General features: G+C 47.2%; 1 protein-coding gene across 1 annotated transcript in view; it reads left to right on the forward strand.

The window, feature by feature from the left end:
• Positions 1–183: 183 nt before the first annotated feature.
• LOC120847712 (nesprin-1) overlaps positions 184–18,704 on the forward strand; it is a 28,614-nt gene continuing 10,093 nt past the window's right edge. The window contains exons 1-17 of the mRNA XM_040504240.2: positions 184–261; positions 878–1,042; positions 2,320–2,438; positions 3,076–3,283; positions 3,713–3,865; positions 4,770–4,934; positions 6,615–6,938; positions 7,493–7,645; positions 9,041–9,196; positions 9,898–9,999; positions 10,509–10,634; positions 10,725–10,823; positions 11,778–11,912; positions 14,407–14,571; positions 15,394–15,717; positions 16,607–16,759; positions 17,838–18,005. Coding sequence (XP_040360174.1) covers positions 214–261; positions 878–1,042; positions 2,320–2,438; positions 3,076–3,283; positions 3,713–3,865; positions 4,770–4,934; positions 6,615–6,938; positions 7,493–7,645; positions 9,041–9,196; positions 9,898–9,999; positions 10,509–10,634; positions 10,725–10,823; positions 11,778–11,912; positions 14,407–14,571; positions 15,394–15,717; positions 16,607–16,759; positions 17,838–18,005 — 2,763 coding nt within the window. The 5' untranslated portion in view covers positions 184–213. The remainder of the gene's footprint in view (positions 262–877; positions 1,043–2,319; positions 2,439–3,075; positions 3,284–3,712; positions 3,866–4,769; positions 4,935–6,614; positions 6,939–7,492; positions 7,646–9,040; positions 9,197–9,897; positions 10,000–10,508; positions 10,635–10,724; positions 10,824–11,777; positions 11,913–14,406; positions 14,572–15,393; positions 15,718–16,606; positions 16,760–17,837; positions 18,006–18,704) is intronic.

Genomic DNA, 18,704 nt, shown 5'->3' on the forward strand with positions numbered 1-18,704 from the left:
AAACGCCATCTTTTATTCCGTCTTCATTGTATGTTGATGATGATGATGATTGCCTTCAAATCGAAACTAACGTAAACCAAAACTGACAATATTCACATATTTTAACACTCCCTACAGACGATGGAGCAAGAGGTGCTCTCCAAGGAGGAAGACTTTACGTCGCTGTCCAAGGGTGTCCAGGCAGTCCCGGCAGACACTGTCCTGGCTCCCCGCATGGACAAGCTGCGCAGCCGCTACCACCTGCTCAGGAACAGCATCAAGGTGCTCTTCTTTTTACGGCTACAGCTGTTGGTTTCGCAGTGAACTTCCAGGCGTGTTTCCCGTGGGTCGTCGTGCCTGGGGAATTTCCCTGTTGAATGGAGCGGGCAAATTTCTCTGCAAAATATCACAGTGTCTCGTAGCATCACGTGTCATCATGATGTAAAGTGGCACCGTGACGTCGTGTGACATTCTGATGCCACAGCACCTGATACAGTGTGATCCGCTTATAACGATACCACATATAACGATGTACTGCTTATAACGATTAGTTTCTAGAGTTTCTAGTCTGGAAACAATCAGGTTCTAGTCCAGATACAATGATAATCGGTTATAACGATTGAAATTTTGGGTTTTCTCGTTGTCATTATAAGTGGATTACGTTGCATGACGCCTTGACACCACTTGGCACCGTGATGTCACGCAATACCGTGACGTCAGGTGACGTAGAGACGTGACACCATGGCATTATGTGACACCTCGACTTCACCTGACACTGCAACGTCACATGCGATATATTTATATATTGGCCCGTGCAGCGTGCGGGACACATTCTGCGTTTCCCGGTCTCTGTCATCATGACGAAGCAAACAAACTTTTTATTGAATTGTGCTTCCAGGAAGCGGTGGTCAAATGGGAGAAACTGGCCAAGCAGCACGAAGCCTTTGATGCGCTCCTGGCCGACCTGGAAGCCTGGCTGGAAGAGCCGGAAGCCGAACTAGACCAGATCCTTGTGGTCAAGACCGACTTGCCCTCGACGCATCAGCAGAAAGGAAAATTGGAGGTGGGCTCTTTTTCTGAGCTCACGATATCCTGGGAGATGGCTCACCCACAGCTTTTAGAAAACACTCGTACGAAAACTTTATATTCAGGCCCGATTTTAAAGTTGGATAGGAAAAAGTTGGTATCCTCGATGCTTGTGGCCATCTACTCTAAGCATTGCAGAGCACTTAGGTAAAAGTTTGTTGTTGGTGGCAAATTTGTTACCAAGACTCATCAGATCTTTTTTTTAGCAGCATGGGGTTTAATTTTATATCAATAAATCTATACTTTATCCAGGCCAGCACCAGGCTACAATATTTTATAAAAATTTTATAAATAAATTTTTTTCACTTTTTTTTATTGCTAGTACATTGTAAAACCTGCGGCCGTCATCAACATCATGCTCACTTTTGATTAGGGTACCATTTTCGGCCAAAGCTTTTGCGTTTTACATTCATCAGTACTAGGGCTCCTTTCGGTTAGGTCTGTTGTGTTCTTGCTCGTTGCTTGTCTGGATGAAGGGCTCGAATCGTCACAAGCAGACGTTCATAGCGGCTATCAATGTTTGGCAGCTCGTACAGCCGTGCGTGTAGCACTGTACCCCCAAAGTTCGAGGCTTTTCTACATTCCTGTGCCCTCCCACGTTAAAAGTGCACCCCCTTTTTTTTATCCTTGTCATCTATCACCAGCTGTACCTTAAGTCCCTGCAAGCTTCTGCATTCTCCAACGCACAGTTCATTTAAGCGCTGCTGAGAACTTGTGGATCACTCCTTTGAAAGACCCCATGCATGTAGTCAAAGCTCTTTAAAGCTTTCTCTGAAGTATGAGATGGACCTGCTAGGTACTTAGTGCTTTAGGTACCATCTTTTCCGGCTTATAAAGTTGCACTCATTTGTGAGGCCGGTGCACCAGTCGCTCTAGCCACAGACCTATGCCGCCAAACTTCGAACCATCTTCGAACCTCCAGAAAAGCGGGCCATCGACGAGTCCTCTGCCGTGGCTGCATTGTCGTAAATGTTGTTGAGGCCTACGTCTTGCACAGCTAAAATCCATACTTACAAAGAAAATGAATGAATATAAGTTGCAGTATTACATAAGACGCACCGGCAAACGTTTGGGAAGGAAACCGCGACTCGTACCCTGGAGAATATGGTATTACCCACTTACATATAGTTTACGGGACACTGGGCAATTCATTGATGTTCCAAGAGAAATTAAAGCGGGGCATAAGACATGTTGCCGTTGCCTCGGTCGCTTTCTTTATGGTATGGTTTTGCCTTGGCGTGCTCCCACGAACAGAACCTGAGTGACCGGCTGGCCCAGCGGAGCAGCAGCATGGAGGAGCTGGTGGAGACGGGCGAACGTCTGTACTCCCACACGGCACCCGACGGCAGGGAAGCCATCCGCCAACAGCTCAGGTCAGCGTCGACGATGCTTGGCTTTACATTCGCATGTTTCTTGGTACTAGCTTTTACGGCAGCAACAATATATGGATGGTTTTCACGTGACACTGCGACATCACGTGACATTGTGACGTCACGTGACACCACCTTTTTACGTGAAGTATGGGGTCATGTGATGGTGTGGCATCATGACACCATAACTTTGCATGACACTGTAATGTCAAACAACACCAATATGTAAAAAAAAAAAATTAATAAAATTGACTTTTGTGATTAGACAGCGTGAGATTAGTCTTCCTTTGAGATATGGCAGGACTGGTTTATGCTGCGGATAAGAAATTTATCTGGTGCAGTACCACTGCCAGCCTGACGTGTTTAACGTGCATCATGCACTAGTGATTCGCGGCCGCACACCGGTACGGCACTCATTCGGATCGAAGCGGGTAGGGGTGGGGGTTAATCCCAGGATCCTTTGGTTCCGCAGTGCATATTTTCGCTCCATGTGCTCCGAGTAGTGGTGTGCTCGCTCTGCAACCAATCCCCCTGCCACCGTTAAGTCACGTGACATGACGTCAGTGTGCCACATCCTTGCGTGACTGCCCATGCCGTTACGATCCGTCGCGTGCCAACGGACGTCCACCGTGTCTGGCAGGCACGTCCGGGGCCGCTGGCAGTCCCTGCTGGACCGGTCCTCGGAGGCCCTGTCCCAGCTGGAACAGCGTCTTCAACAGCTGTCGGGGCTCTCCCAGAGCCAGGACCAGCTCAAGCAGTGGATCGGGGACGTCAACGCAGCCCTGGACAGCTGCGCACAGCCCAGGGCCACCCTCCAGGAGAAGAAGGCCCAGCTCCAGACACACAAGGTGGGCCCTACTTGTGCTCCTAATACTTAATGTCGTTGTTAGTACCTGACGTCCCACATATCACGTTACATTCATAACATGCCATGCGGGACACCTGTGCGGTATGAGTTATCGTTACAAAAGACCATGTCCCCCCCGGCTGGAACCATACCACTGACTTCTCGCTCAGTGATCTGGTACCCTATCTTCTGAACTAGCAGAGCAGCTTTGGTCATCATGGTTTATTGTTGGTATATATGCACCCTTGCCGCTGCAAAAATATTTCCCTTAATGGTTGGGCGGGCTCAAAACACGCTGCAAATTTTTGTGTTTCCCAGTGTTGTCCAAAAGATCGAAAGCCATTTAAATATCTTTTGTTGTGAATTTGTCTAACTTTTTGCGTGTGAGGGAGGAGTTGTGGCAACTGATGAGCTATACTCAAACGTGCAGGTTGTGCACCAAGACATCCTGTCCCACCAACCGGCGGTGGATGGCATGTGCGAGCGTGCAGAGCAGCTCTCCAGTACCACTGGCAAGGATGTGCTCGGGGACCACGTGCAGAGCACCAAGAACGCCTTCAAGGAGCTTTGTACAAGGTCCCAGGCAAGTTGTCCCTGAAGCATCTACATGCCTCTCCCCAAGTACACTGAAACTGTTTCTTTCAAACAGTGTCAGTGACACTGTTTATAAGACTCGTGAAATTCGTGCTAATTTTCTAAACACCTCTTAAAATAAAAAATAAAAATGTAGCTTCAAGATATGGTTATATAACAGTGAATATGTGAAGAATTGTTGTTTTACCAACATTAACAGAGGCGAGGTGTGTAAGTGTGTGATAAGTTTTAAATTAAAAATTTTCTGTCGTAATGACATGTGTAAGTAATATCATCATTTACCTTTGTGTATCCATGAACTAAAAGTTGAATCTTAGGAATACTTTGTCACACATTTTTTTTTTTTGTGGTTAATAATTTCTTTAGAGTGCCTATTTTGGTGCCGTAGCCTTAAAGGCAGTTATATGTGCCAAACTGATTTCTTCATGGATCAGTTAGCTGGACAGTGTACAGAATTGTTTATTGCTGACTTTGACTTTGACTGACTTTGGAAGAAAAACTGCTTATTACAGCTTCTCAACATGGTGCCCTAGACGGCATAATAACGAGGCCACTGACAGATCAGCTCGAATTTTACAATACCCATGACAAATGTTGATTCCCTAGCTTCAATAGGCCTTCGAAATGCTTGTGTAACGCAAGCATTACTCATTGACTAGTGTGTTACGCAATGTGCTGTCAAGAACAAAGCGGCACAGTGTATGTGACACCCAGACGACGAATGTTCTGCTCACGCTCGTGACATCAAGACAACAGGCATTTCACTCATGCTTGTGGCACCCACAGAAGAGGAAGAAGCAAGAAATGAAGGACAGGCTTTATTTGAACCTGACAGTGCAGTGTGTGATTTCATGTCGAGGAGCTCTTAGGAAGGGATTTTCCACTTATTACAGGACCTTGCTGGCCAGCTGGTGTCAGCGGTGGACGCACACCAGGCGCTCGTGGACCGGGTGGCTGCCTTCCAGGACTGGCTCCAGGGCTTCCAGGACCAGCTGCAGGAGCACAAGGACACAACGGGGGAGAAGAAGGCCATCCAGGGACGCCTGGCACTGCTGGCGGTGAGCCACGGCACAGACACCGCCACCCGTTCACGGTCGCTTGTCCTTGGAACCTAGCTCCGTGTCAGATTGCACAAATGCATTGTCCAGAGCTATACATTGCAAGTTTGGTTTCGTTGAATCATTTATTGGCGGATCCATTTCGTTCCTGAAAGAAGTCTAAAATCACATCACCACGCGATTTTTGGCACAGTGGGACATCTGGCATTTCTCTAAGAATAGAAAATATTTGAGAGAAGTCAAACGTTGACTCTATTTTAGAGCTGAGCTCTCTTTTGGCATATTACAGAAGTTCCGTCCATTAGCGTTGCGAGAATATTAAAATTTTTAATAGTAGTTTTGAATAACATATTATTCGATATTTGCTTTGTGACGAACTGCGATATTCATGTTTTTCGAAGTGTTGATCATGGTGGGTTAGCCCCACTGAGGGCACTTCTTACGGAGCATCGATGCGTTGCAGAGAAGCAACACTTGCAGATCTTGCTTCCATGGGTGTTGCTTTTCCACAGCGCACTAGTGCTCGAAATGAAGCATGCTCAACGGGATAAGCCCACCGCAATCATCACTTTGAAAACTACAAATATTGCAGTTGCATGCTCTGGGAAAAAGCACGCTTTCAAAGCAAGATATTGCATGCATGTGTCTGGTGTATTTAAAAAGAGACTGGACCTTTGTGAACGTTGATATTTACACTACATTAAAATTTTCAAAATTAAACTGTGGCTAATATGTAAAAGTACATGCTAGGCAGAGATGTCCTGACAACCTGCATCCATTATTCATGAATGTCTTTCCTTCTTTTCTCAAATTCTAGATTTAAGATTTTTATCTGCAAATAGCAAGAAGATTTATAGATCTCCTTGATAAGGTATAGCTGGGCGTCTCTAGATTTGGTGTTATGTCAAATGTGTCATATTTATTTTTGCTATCCCTGTGTAGGTATTGAACTTTCTAAGGCTGCAATTTGTAAATTTAATTGGATTAAAATTACCTAGGTTAGAAATGAATAAGTGCAAGCATGGCTGCCACCTTCGTGAGTTTATTTGGGCATTCGTTTAAATTAAGCATGGTGCAGTAATGAAAAGGTCTGAGAAACTATTCAGTATTCCATTTGAAAATATTCAGCCAAAATCTCTATTCACTTCAAATTCGCTTTGAATTTGCTTCGAGCTCGAAATCTACTATTCGCACATGACTAATATCCAGCCATTGTTTTGATTAAACAACAAACTGATGGGAGCTAAAGTTAGTTTCACTTTATGTGTCAGCAAAGTCAAAGCTACAAGCACGAGTATGTCACCCTGAACAATGCTTTCACCGCACAAGCATGCATGATCAGTAGGAATGCTGAAAGTCCAGAGTTTGCCATTGTAGCTTCTGCTATGCTTGTACTCGAATTGAAGCAGAGTATCGTGTTGGGGACACTGTACTGCATCTCAGAAGTTCCACGCAGTGCTATGGAACCCCCGGGGGGGGGGAGAGGGAAACAAGCCCCTTTTGTACATATTTTGAGTGGCATGCTAATCTCCGATGAGCACAAATGTTGAGCATACGCAGAAAAAGGTCCCGATCTTCGTTCTCTTTCTACTCGACTGTTCGTCTTACGTTCTCACCCCCGTACCTTTGAGGCTGCGACAAGAATCGACCAAGGCGTCAGTCAACGCGTTGCCCCCGCAGGAGCTGGCCGAGAAGAGCAAGGAAGGGGAGGCCCTCCTGACATCCGTCCGTGAGCAGAGCGAGGCGGTGTCCGCGGGCAGCTCCCCCCAGGGCCAGGCCCTGCTTTCCCGGGAGCTGCAGGGGCTCCAGGAGCAGCTGGGCAAGACGCTGGCCTCTCTACAAGAGGCACGCCGCAACCTGGAGAACACGCTGCAGCAGTGGGGCGCCTACGAGGGACACCTGGCCGCCCTCACCCAGTGGCTGGCCGACACCGAGGCCGAGCTGCGCAGCCCACAGCTGCCCTCCGGCCTCGGCGAGAAGGAGGAACTCTCCGCCAGGGGGAAGGTGGGTGTGTGGCAACCATGCCGACTTTCGTTTCATTTGGAGTTTTAGCATAGATCGTGCTTTTGCTCGGCTCGAGATGGGACACGTTATGGAAGAGATTAACGTCAGAGACAGATGTAATGCCAAGGACAAGATTAATATCAAGGAGGGATGAAATTTTATGGACAGATGTAAGGTCACCAACGAGATTAATATCGCGGACAGATGTAACGTTATGAACGAGATCAACATCACAAACAAGATCAACATCACGGTCCGATACAACACCACGAAAAGAGGTGTCACGAGCGGATGCAACGTCACAGAGAGATGTAACGTCACGGATCGGTATAACATCATGGACAGGTATAACATCACAGACTGATATAACGTTATGGACAGATGTGACATCTCTACATATAACGTCACAAACAGATGTGGCGCCACAGACAGATGTAACGTCACGAATGGAGCGTGCATCCCTTTTCCCGTAGCTTGGATGTGGAAACTTTCCTGCCGCGGGTTCCTCAATCACCGCTTACGCAATTATTGCGCTCCCCGCTGCCTCCCTGCAGGAGCTTCGCACTCGCATCACGGAGCAGCAGAAGAGCGTGGACAGCTTCATCGACGAGGCCCACTGCCTGCTCCAGGTTTCTGGGGTGGAGCTCGTCAGGGCTCAGATGTCCCAGTGCAACGCCCGCTACCAGGCCCTGCTTGCCTCCATCAAGGTGCCGCGCCCTTGCCGACTCAGATGCTCTCCAGAATAGTAGAAGGTCGAATGCATGGTTTTTTTGCAGGTTAAGAATAGCGGGACAAGCCCCTCTCACGAAGCCCTCTGCTCGTCATGATTGGAGGTTTCCTTCTTTCCACTCCCCTCCTCCCTAGCGTTCGCTCTACTAAAGTAGGAAGAGTCAACGGCTTTGTGGTAGGAGCCTGTCCTACTATTCCTGACTTGCAGTGGTCCGTAGACTGCTAAAGCAACCGAAAGTGCAAGCGTGGAAGTAGTTCTAATTTTCTGAAACCTAGAAAACGTTTCTGTCGGCATTTGGTAGCCTTGTAAGTTTTCGTATCCTAAACGTCTTTATATTTAGATTGTTGGAGCATTTAAATTTTAAAAACTTTGATTGCTGCGTTGTCACCTTGGACTGGTTGGAGCACAGGTATTCAAAGTTTGCAGTGTCGCCACGGGATGGTGCCACAGCCCCATGTAACGCCTAGCAACCGAGTATCGCTTACAACGTCCCCCTTCGTCAATTATGCTGTCGCACAGCGGGGACGGCGGGTGTGTCACTGGGACGTGCGTTAACCCACCCCAGCCTCCCCTGTTCACGTCACTTCGCGGCTACAGTCTTCAGATGATTCGTTACGAAATATTAACCCACCTCAGACCACCCATACACGCCGCTGGCAGCCCAAGTACCCCTTAGCCCCGCCGTCCCCCAGTGCACCTCGGTTGCAAGGTGTCGCGTCACGTAGCCGGCGTGCGGGTGCGTGCTTTCGACGCCCTCGGAAGCTATCGCCGCCGTTTTTGGAGTACCGTGTGCGCACACGGGCTGCCGTTCCGTTCTTCGGCCTGCCACGCCATTCTCGACGCACAGTCGTCTTTCCACGTCACCGGACCGTAAGCGCACAGTGTCGTTTGTCGCCCTTGTATGCACAACATATGTGCACAACAACGAAATGACTCTTTCGTTTTCCACGCATTGCGTGAATGTTATTTGTGCACGCACTAGGTGACCCGGGGCCCTAATCTACATGGCGGGACCGGGCGGGATGAAGGCACCGAGTCATCGCCACCCGCTGCAACTGGTCGGTGTTGAGGTGCCGGCTAATTCCAGCGGGTGGCCGATGTTCCGGTCCCTCCGTCCCGCTTGGTCCCGCCGTGTAGATTGGGGACCCTGATCTGCTTGCACCAGAGAGAAGAGGGATTTCGGGAAGGTTTACCTTGCAGAAAAGTGCCGAGAGGCCGCATTCACCACGCTTACCTACATATAACCGCTGCACGAAATACTGACGCATATCTTCGAGAATCGGCGTGGCGGCACCAGCGATTTCGGCCCACTTTTGTTTTACCATTGCGGTTTCCACGGACTGTCTGAACCGGAGTGTTTCATGACGCCTAGGATTTGGCGTCTCGCTGGGAAGGCATGGAGCGGGACCAGCGGGAGTATGAGAAGGCCCTGGCCAGCTGCACCGCGTGGATGGACGAGACCGGGGAGGCGCTGGACCGCCTGCAAGAAGCACAGGGAGCTCCGGAAGACAGGTTGTCTCAGCTGGAGGTACGACTGAGGCGCTTGCGTCGCTTTCGTGGCTCCCGTAATGTCTTCTCTCATGAAAATCAATCCATTTCCAGTTGCATCATGAAACTCGTCCCGAGTGTTTCCATAAAAAAAAATGAGACAATCCAGCGGAATTCAGTCAAAACCACTTGCATAGTCCAGCTGGAAATTAATTGATTTTCACGTAGGTTGTTTTCACCATTGTACCAAGTTCTTGCAAAGGGAAGACTTGGTTAGGAGAAGGTACAGTCAAAGAGACTGAACGTTGGTATGAATATGGTTTTTTTTGTTCATGCCAACTCACGTTTTTTCTTATGAGCTCCGCTGTACGGTACTTTGAAGTCATACTTGTTTTTGTTGCATCTTTCACTGCGATGTTGGATTAAAAAAACAGATTTGGTTGACTTCAAGGATGTTCGAGGCATCTGAATTTGAGGGAAAAGCTTTCCCTTTTTTTAATTTTATCGTTGGTGACGCCTTCATTCCCTCGGTGGTTTGCAAGTCCCCATAGAAGGTTCATGTGAAATTCTGAAAGCTGCTAAAACCAGTTCGATAGGTTTTATATTTCATTCTCGAATTAATGGTTGTAAAACATGAAAGATTGTGCAGATTTTTTTTTTTTTTTTATGTGTCTGATAATTAGTCTTTTTTTATATTAGACTATTTCTAGGTTTAACCTGTTTCTGTTTTGTGGATATCAGGCCTTGATCGTTGGCAAGCTTCATGGACAGCAGCAGCTGAACCTCGCTTCCCGCCTTGGTGAACACCTCTACCAGGACACAGCTGCATCTGGGAGAGAGCAGGTTCGTATTTGCTCCCCGTAACTAAAGAGCACATTTAGCACTACGCCTCCGTTGTAGGAGAGAAATAACAAAACCAAATGCTGTACTGTTCAAATGACATTGCAAGAATTAGCTTCCATTATTAGATTCACATCCGTCGTACGAAATACGCGTGGCAGCACACGTTGGTTGCACGCTTTGACCACGGGGAGCAGGACTGCTAACGCAGAGTTTCGGTTTTCTATCGGAGCACATTTTTGTGCCGGAGGTCCTGCTCCCCATAGCCGAAGTCTATACTAACTACCTAACTTCAATTTGTTCTGAGAATCTATACCTGGGATTCTATCCGTGCAAACTTTGTGGCATGTGAGAAATGTGTGCATGTTCACACGCCCAAAAGGAGTGCTTCTTTCTCCTTCTTGTCTGAGCGCAGTGCAGCAACAGAAGCTTCCTGCACGAATCAGCTTAATTGCGAAGCTTAATAGAAAAAGCCCCGACATTTATACATGGCAACATTGTTGCATAAACAGGTGCGCCTGGAGCTACGTCAGCTGCACGATCGCTGGGAGGCTCTCGACTCCAGACTGACACAGCTTCAGAAACAACTTCAGACGCAGAGTCAAGCTCGAAGCACCTTTGTGGATTCCCTGAAGCAGGTAGAGACCCGCGCCATTCCTAACCATCCGAAACCAGCATTTATACTTGTACATTTTGCTGATATCATTTCCGTAACATCCTTTCAATAGGTACAGTCCTGGCTCGACAGCGCAGAGAAAACAGTTGCCGAAGCCAGAGACAAGCTTCCGGCGCTGCAGGAAGTGCAGGGAAGGCTACAATCACTCAAGGTACCTGAACAGTGGACATCCAAATGGACTGTTTGCATATAAAATGTGCTCATTACGAGTCTCTGACTAATTATCAACAATCATCAGACTACCAGTATTAGATTAACGCAAGTGATCTAATTCCACATTGGAGTAAAAAGGGTGGGGGGGGGGGGGGGGGGGGGTGAGGCATAGGCGGTATGTTGGTGTTTAATAAGAGTGCCTCTTTCTGTCAGCTACCCTATATATCTACCATAAAATACTGTAGAAGCACCCGCTTCGTTCAAACGCCCATTATTGACATTTCCTAAACTTGGAGGAAATTCTGAAAATTATATGTTAGCCGCTTGATTTGACAAGACAAGCGCCCATATCTAAATTAACCCAGTTTTCAGTGATAATGGGGAGGGTGCTTCCTCAGTATTTTACTATAGTGGTACTGTTTAGTACAGCAGTGGAATTTTCTTGATACTATCCCGCAAAATATGTTTTTTTATATAATACTTTTTTTTTAAAATATTCTTAGCCAAGGTTTTATATGAACAATGTATTTTGATATGGATAGTGTGCGCAATCATTTTCTCTTGAAGTTGCATAATACGACTGGTGAGGTTTGTTTTGACAGAGATTTAAAACAAATTATATGGTGTATAATTAGGTACTATATTTTTCGGTTCCCCTCGAAAATTGTGTCAGAGATTCCACTTATTTGCTTTAATCAAAGTGATGTTCTTTGTATTGGGGTAACAAATGAGTTGACGGCTTCTTGAAATTCTGAACTAGATCTTGTGGACGCAAAGCTTGACATAGCGTCCATCTAGAAGTGCTTTCGTCACACTATGGATTTCTTGGAAGGTAATTTTATGGATGCTGGCAGAAAGAGATAACCTAACTGTGGGATGGCTTTCAAGAGCGTGAAGATCTCGCTGCAATCAGAAGTGGGGGAATCTAAGATGTGTCGTGGTTTTGTCACAGCTTCTGCAACAGGAGGCAATTCTTCAGCGGCGTCACCTGGATGCGCTCGAGGAAAACGCCAAGAACGACGCCGCCTCCGAAGAGAGCCTGAGGGCAACCTCTGCACGGTTGACCAACGTCGCGGATGAGCTCAAGGTGTGTTTTTTTTTTATAGTCTGCTTGCAAATGAAGTTAACATGATTGCAAAAGGATATATTTTTATTACTTGGGGCATCCATCCTGTAACCTCTTCCCTTTGTTATGTCAATTGACTTGGTAGCAGTGATTACAGGCTGTACTTCTCCACATTTCTCGAATGATATCTAACTGGATTTGTCCGAGATGTTGCTGGATGTGTGTGTGAATACTTTAAACTTTATAATGTAATTTTGAATAACGCTCTATTTGAATGATCTGTTTATTAAATTAAAGTAATGGAAAATGTATACGTGATTAGAGAGTATTCATATTTTATCATTATATTTAAAATATTTTTAGAGTTTTTCATAATACAAGGTGTGATCAGGAAGTTCCGGTACTGATTTTGTAGCGTAAAGAGAGAGGGCAGCACAGTGATGCGCGCTCAGCAGTGTCTTGTTCGTGTCTCGTTATACCAAAGGGCGCCGCTCTGTGAACGTTTGGAGCTGCGTTTCACGAGTTTTCGTGACCACATGCATGGGCACAATGGCGATTTTACTATAGACTACAAACCAGAGCGAGAGCGAACATCACTTTTGCGTCAAACTCGACAAATATAAAACAGAGACCTTCAATATGACTCAGCAGGCTTGTGTAAAAAAGCAGCAAATTTCGCGAAGTTTTTTAAGTGGCATTCGCGCTTCAGGAACGGCAGAACATCGCCGGAAGACGAAGAGCGGTAGGGCGACTTTATCCGACCTTTCCTTGACTTCGGTGACGTTCTGCCATTCTTGAGGCGCGAGTGCCACTCAAAACACCTCTAACACCTCACTTCTTGTTTTAGGGGCGAAGCTCCTTAGGATCTAGCCTTGTCCGTCCGGCGTCCGTGCTCACATCGATCTTGCTGGTGCTCGTGATCGTGCTCGTGAGCTCACGTGCTCGTGTAAAGAAAAAAAAGATGATGAAAAAAGAAAGAAATGTTTGCGCAGTCGACAGGATTCGAACCTGTGCGGGGAGACTTTAATGGATTTCTAGTACATCGCCTTAACCACTCAGCCATGACTGCGGAACGAGTAGGGAGCTCTGAGATGTGGCAGTAACTCAAGAGCTGGGGATATCATGGATGAAATGTTGCATGGAGCCGCTCAACGTCTATACAGGAGAGGGCGCTGCGGTCAAATGCATATATAATCGCGTTAAACTTTGCTCAACGTTTATAGGCGAGAAGGCGCTGCAGTCAAATGCTCAAATGCATATATAACCACATTCCATACCACACATTCTCTTTCTCACATTGATGAAAATGAATGAAAGGCTCGGCATGCTGCGGCTCAGCATCTACGCAGACAAGCACCACCAGAGCCCCAATCAACATCATTCACCACGTGGAGATGCGGTCATCTTTTTACATAAGCCTTCTAAATCATTTTAGAGGTCTCTGTTTCATGCTTGCTGAGCTTGACGTAAAATTGATGTTTGTTCTCGCCTTGGTTTGCATGCAGTGTATGGAAAGATCACTATCATGCTCGTTCATGTGGTCAAACAAACTAGTGTAGCGCAGCTCCAAATGTTCACAGAGCGACACCCTTTGGTATAATGAGACACAAAGGTTCTTTACTTTGACTGCTGCGCGCGCATCACTGTACTGCCCTCAGTTTCTACGCTACAAAATCAGTCCCGGAACTTTTTGATCACCCCTCGTACTTCTTAGCTCCGTCACACGTGCTTCCCTGCTACCTGTGCGTCAAAGTGTGTGTCACAGGTTCTGTTTTTCTGCATCACTTCATGCATGTGGGAAGCATTTCTTACAGGGAAGATTGTACACTCACATGTTAGGTAAATTTTTCTTTTAATTCCAACTTTTTCTGTTTTGTTTGTACAAGTTTGCTTGGCAGTTCATAAAAAGAAAAAGAGCCACATAGAAAAACATTAAGTGAAATAAGGCACTTTCTCCTGGTTTGAGGACGCCGAGGACCATTATGCGCATAAATATGGCAATTTCATTCTCCTCTAAGGTGATAGGCCAAGATGGGCTGCCTCGTTACGATAAACCCCCGCATCATGTCAGCACATCAATGCTCATCAGTTTTTTTTACACGGTATGAAGACAGAGAGACGGAAGTGACCAAGCACCTTAGCTGCAGACTGAGCGTTTCCGGTGCAGCTCTCCCGATCTCCCAACGGCACTGGAATCCGTGCTAGCTGACTCGGGGAGACATAATATGGACGACGGAGAACAAAGGAGGGCGCGGAGCGTAATGGTCTCGAGTGTCATAACCCTGGCGAAGGTAGCTTCTGACCGCAGTGCGATCCACTTATAACGATACCGCACATAACGATGCACCGTTTATAACAGTCAGTTTCTAGAGTACCTAGAGTAGAAACACAGTTTCTAGTCCATATACAACGAGAATCGACTATAAGGATTGAATTTTAGGGTTTTCTCATTATGGTTATAAGAGGATTGCACATTAATAGGACACAAATGGAGCGAGGCAAATGGCCATTGCAGGCTCTGGTGTCTGGCCTGGAGAAGCTGTCGTCGCTCGTCCAAGAGCAGCGGGAGCGGAAGGAGCACCAAAGCCACTGGCTGGAGCAGATGCACGAGCGGCTAGACCTGTGCGGCGACGTGACGGGCAGCCGGCCCACCCTGCAGACCCGCCTCGACAAGCTCCAGGTGCGTCGCCGGGAAGTCTTGCCGCGTCCTCGAACATGGTCCCTTGATTTCTGCTTGACGGCATCGTAGAAGCGTCGTAAGCCGTTTGTCGTGGGCCGTCACCATCCTGGTGGCGGCACAGCAGCGGAGGCAAATGCAGCAAACGCCCGTTCCGCTGCGGGTCGTTCTCTAGCGTTGACGATCTATGAAACTTCTACGACCAACTGCCAGGATTGCTACGTCTAACAGCGGGACGGTCCGTCTCCTGTGATACCATTTGTTGCAATTTCGCTACAACTTTCGACGCACGGGCGGTATAGGAAGCTAAACGCACCTGTCGGAGATGCGTTCTAGGCGCCATAACGTTGTTATTCGTTTAGAAACTTCAGTCCAGCGGTCTCGGTCTTTGTCTTCCTATGCTGTCTACACTATATATTAATGTTGGTTTGTGATGGCTGGTGAAAGGAAATGGATTTTTAGAAAAAATCAATTGCAGGTAGAGTGTGTAATGAAGTGCCATGTAGCCAGAGCCATCCTGATTTCTTCGGATGAAATCTTTCCATTTCATCCACGGGGAAATGGGAAGATTCTCTTTATGTTCGAACTTTAGCGGACGATGTGGAGCTTGCGCAAAATGGGGAGAGGGCGCCGAGATAGAGTTGTGTTTCTGTGGCGAATAGACCTCAGTACTCGTGTTTGAGACGTTTGCGTTTGTCCTTCTTTCTTGCACCAACTTGCCTGCTTAGTAAAGTTGTCTCAAATCTTCCGTGCTCGTTCTGACGGTTGAAAACTATACAGAGCCGACCACTTCGAATCCTTGTAACTTTCGTGGTCCGCGCGCAGGAGCTGGAGCGACAGTTGCCGGACGGAACGTGCCAGGCCCAGTCCCTGTCAAAGTGCACGTCCAGCCTGGTGCAGCTGCTGGCTCCGCGGGAGCGCACGGCACTGGAGGAGGAGTGCAGCAGCCTGGAGACGGACCTGGCGCGGTTGGGCACTAAGCTGGAGCAGGCGCGCCACTCCCTGGCGGCGCAGCTGCGCCGCTGGGACGCCTACGAGGAGCACTATGGTCGGCTGGCGAGCGGGCTTCTGGGCGCCGAGCGCAGCGTCAGGGAGTTCGCCCTCAGGGCCTCCCTGGACGACAAGAACGCGCAGCTCGAGCAGTTCCAGGTGAGCTCTCGCCGCCTTCTCTCAACCGCCGTGCGTTAACGCGAAAAACGTTTTGGGGCTCGTTTCTCTAAGATGAGCTTAATGTTACAAAGGGTGTCGCACAAGACCATTACATGGTTACCATAGTGACATAAATTAATTATTAATAATAAGAAATCATAATTAGTATTGATAAATATGTATAAATGTAAAATATTACAATAATTGATAACGATAACTGTGAATAATTATTTTATACCATATTAATTAATGATAAAAATAATGTATGAATATTATATCTTAATTATTAGGTAATGATAATATTCACTAGTTAATTATAACTAAGTTAATTTCTTCAAATTATGGTGTCTGGCTCAGAGGAGTGCATGTATTTTCTGAGGCGCAGAAATTGCCCGAATAAAAGCCTGTTTTTAGGGCTACCTGATCAATTTCGCTAGTGCGGTCCCTCATAAAAAATAATTGTGTTGTGTGTGTGTTTATACAGCCATAAGTTAGTTAGCCTCAGTGGGCATCTGGTGTCTCAGCTCTAGATGAGAAATTTAGCCAGTGCAGTATAACCGCTAGCCTGGGTTCTTAACTTGCACCACGCAATAGCAATACACGATTGCACGCCGGCACGATGCTCATCCAGATGGAAACGGGCAGGGGTGGTGTTTGAGCCCAGGATTTCCAGGTTCCGCAGCGCGAGCTTTCGCACCACGTTCTCCGAGCCGCAGCGCATTAACACACGCAACCACCAATCCCCCTTTGTTCCCTCGTAAGTGGTGCGGTTACAACGCAGTCGAACATACTTAAATAGAAACGTTTTAACTATCCTTTAGTTTTCTCGTGTGAGCAACTTCATTTCGGCCAGAAGGCGACTTTCTTTACCTCTTTGATGTGTGTGCAGGGCCTGCTGAAGGAGCTGCATGCCACGGAGCAAGACCTGGACTCCCTTTCTGACAAGGCCCAGGAACTGATTGCGACCAGCGGAGAGATGCGGCTCTCAATGGCGGTCAACCAGCTCACGGCCAGGTTCCAGGCACTGCTAGAGACGTGCAAGGTCGCCACTTCCTCCAACTTCTTTAACGCGGGGTGCATTTTAATGGAAGCAAAGATGGGATTGGTGTAACCATCGCCATAGCCGTGAGCGTATCCATATCCGTATTGTGCCATCGTCAGCTAGGTTGAGGGGGCTAACATTTTGCTGAATTTATCGGGATGCAGCTTTGGGTCACATAGTCATGTGGCCAGTGCCGCTACAGGTCACGTGGCCACACGACCAAGTGATGTGGTTCGGGCCACGCAAACTCGCGTGACGTGACAGTGTCACTTCGTGGTGTAACGCGATTCGCAGCAGAAGGTTGCGGTGCCACTTGACGTGACGGTGTCATCAACATTATGAGATCTAGTGATATTTAATGTCAAGTCGCACGCCTGTTGGCACTCAGTCACCGCCAAAAGTCTCATGAAGTTAAAACTTTTCTGTTTGCAATCTTCTTGTGTCGCATTTCCCGACAGATAGCAGCAAGTTCAAGCCACTGCAAGTTAGTGTATTAGTGTAACGTGACATCACGTGCCAATGTGTTTGTGACATTGTGGTATGTAATGTGACATTGCAACGTCACTCTGTCAAGGGCTTGTGTGTATAACTAATGCATCTGCATATTGGACGTTTGAGCAGTAGATCAAAGGACTGCATTAACTTTTTAACACTGATGCTTCATCAGCCAATTTTCATGGAATTCTGTAATGTTTTGCTGTTATAGCTGGCTGTAGTAGCCAGCTATAACAGCCTGTTTTATTGAAAAATCGACACTGAAAAGTGTTGCACCAATAAGGAACCATAGAAAAAGACTTCAGTCCCCTGCAGGATTTGAACTCACCACCTCCAGGTTGTGAGCCAAGTGCTTTGCTGGCTGAGCTATCCAGGACCGGTAGTTGGATTGTGCAGAAGAAAAATCTTTGACCCAGCGCGGAAGGGTGCGGTCACTCGTTATGCCCTTCTCTTCTTTCTTGGGAGACCAATCACACATTCTGCGCTTATCAGTCTTTATCAGCATGATAAAGCTTGTGTAATATTTTTCTCTCTAACTTGCTAGCTCTTCTCTTCGCAACTAATAAGTAATCGCATTGTGCAGGAGCTTGTGAAGAAGTGCGAGCAGCATGTGCAAGACCACATTCAGTTTGAGAAGAAGCAGGCGGAATGCTCCAAGAAGCTCGCCCACGCTCAGGAGAGCTTCGTCGAGATTCAATCCCTTCCGAGCGGCAACAAGGAAAGGCTCGCTCACAAGCTGGCCAAAGTCAAGGTTTGTGCTGAGTGCCAGAAAGTTGCCAGGATATTTCTGGGTAAAGTAATCACGGTAAATGCCGAGATAACGGATAGATGGGGCTGTGCTCATCCCTTGTGTTATTACTACAACCTGCTTTCCACAATTCATTGTGTTAGCGTTACAGAAAAAATGCTGTCAAAGCGATCTTAAAGTTTCATTAGCTTTCTGAGTGCCGCCACTGTCTGATGTGTTAGCGTTACAGAAAAAATGCTGTCAAAGCGATCTTAAAGTTTCATTAGCTTTCTGAGTGCCGCCACTGTCTGGACTGCCTTCCAGAAGCCATTTCTGTCATGTTTTATCTACGATGCATCATTTCTGTTGAAATAGCAGAAATGCATTTTGTGAGGGCACTGAGCCTGAAGTCTTTCATGAATGCTGTTTCCACAAGATTCCTATTACCGTGAAAACCCGCGTACAATACGAACCGGCAGGGAGGTTTTAAAACCTCCCTGCCGTTCTAGCCCTTCCGGTGACTGTGTAGCCAAATTCTTCATACATGTCCTCGTTGCCTCATTGCTACGTTGTTAGCCCCTTGACTGCCGAGGTCTTTCCCATGTCCCGAACGCAAATTTTGGTTTCGGTAACACCGTACCATGCTCTGTAAAGAACATTTATTTATGAAGGACGCACTATTTTGTGGGCAGAAAGTTAATTGGTGTCTTCATGCCTCCAACC

Source organism: Ixodes scapularis, unplaced genomic scaffold (assembly GCF_016920785.2).
Source record: "Ixodes scapularis isolate PalLabHiFi unplaced genomic scaffold, ASM1692078v2 PGA_scaffold10__122_contigs__length_95168666, whole genome shotgun sequence".
NCBI classification, from domain to species: Eukaryota; Metazoa; Arthropoda; class Arachnida; order Ixodida; family Ixodidae; genus Ixodes; species Ixodes scapularis.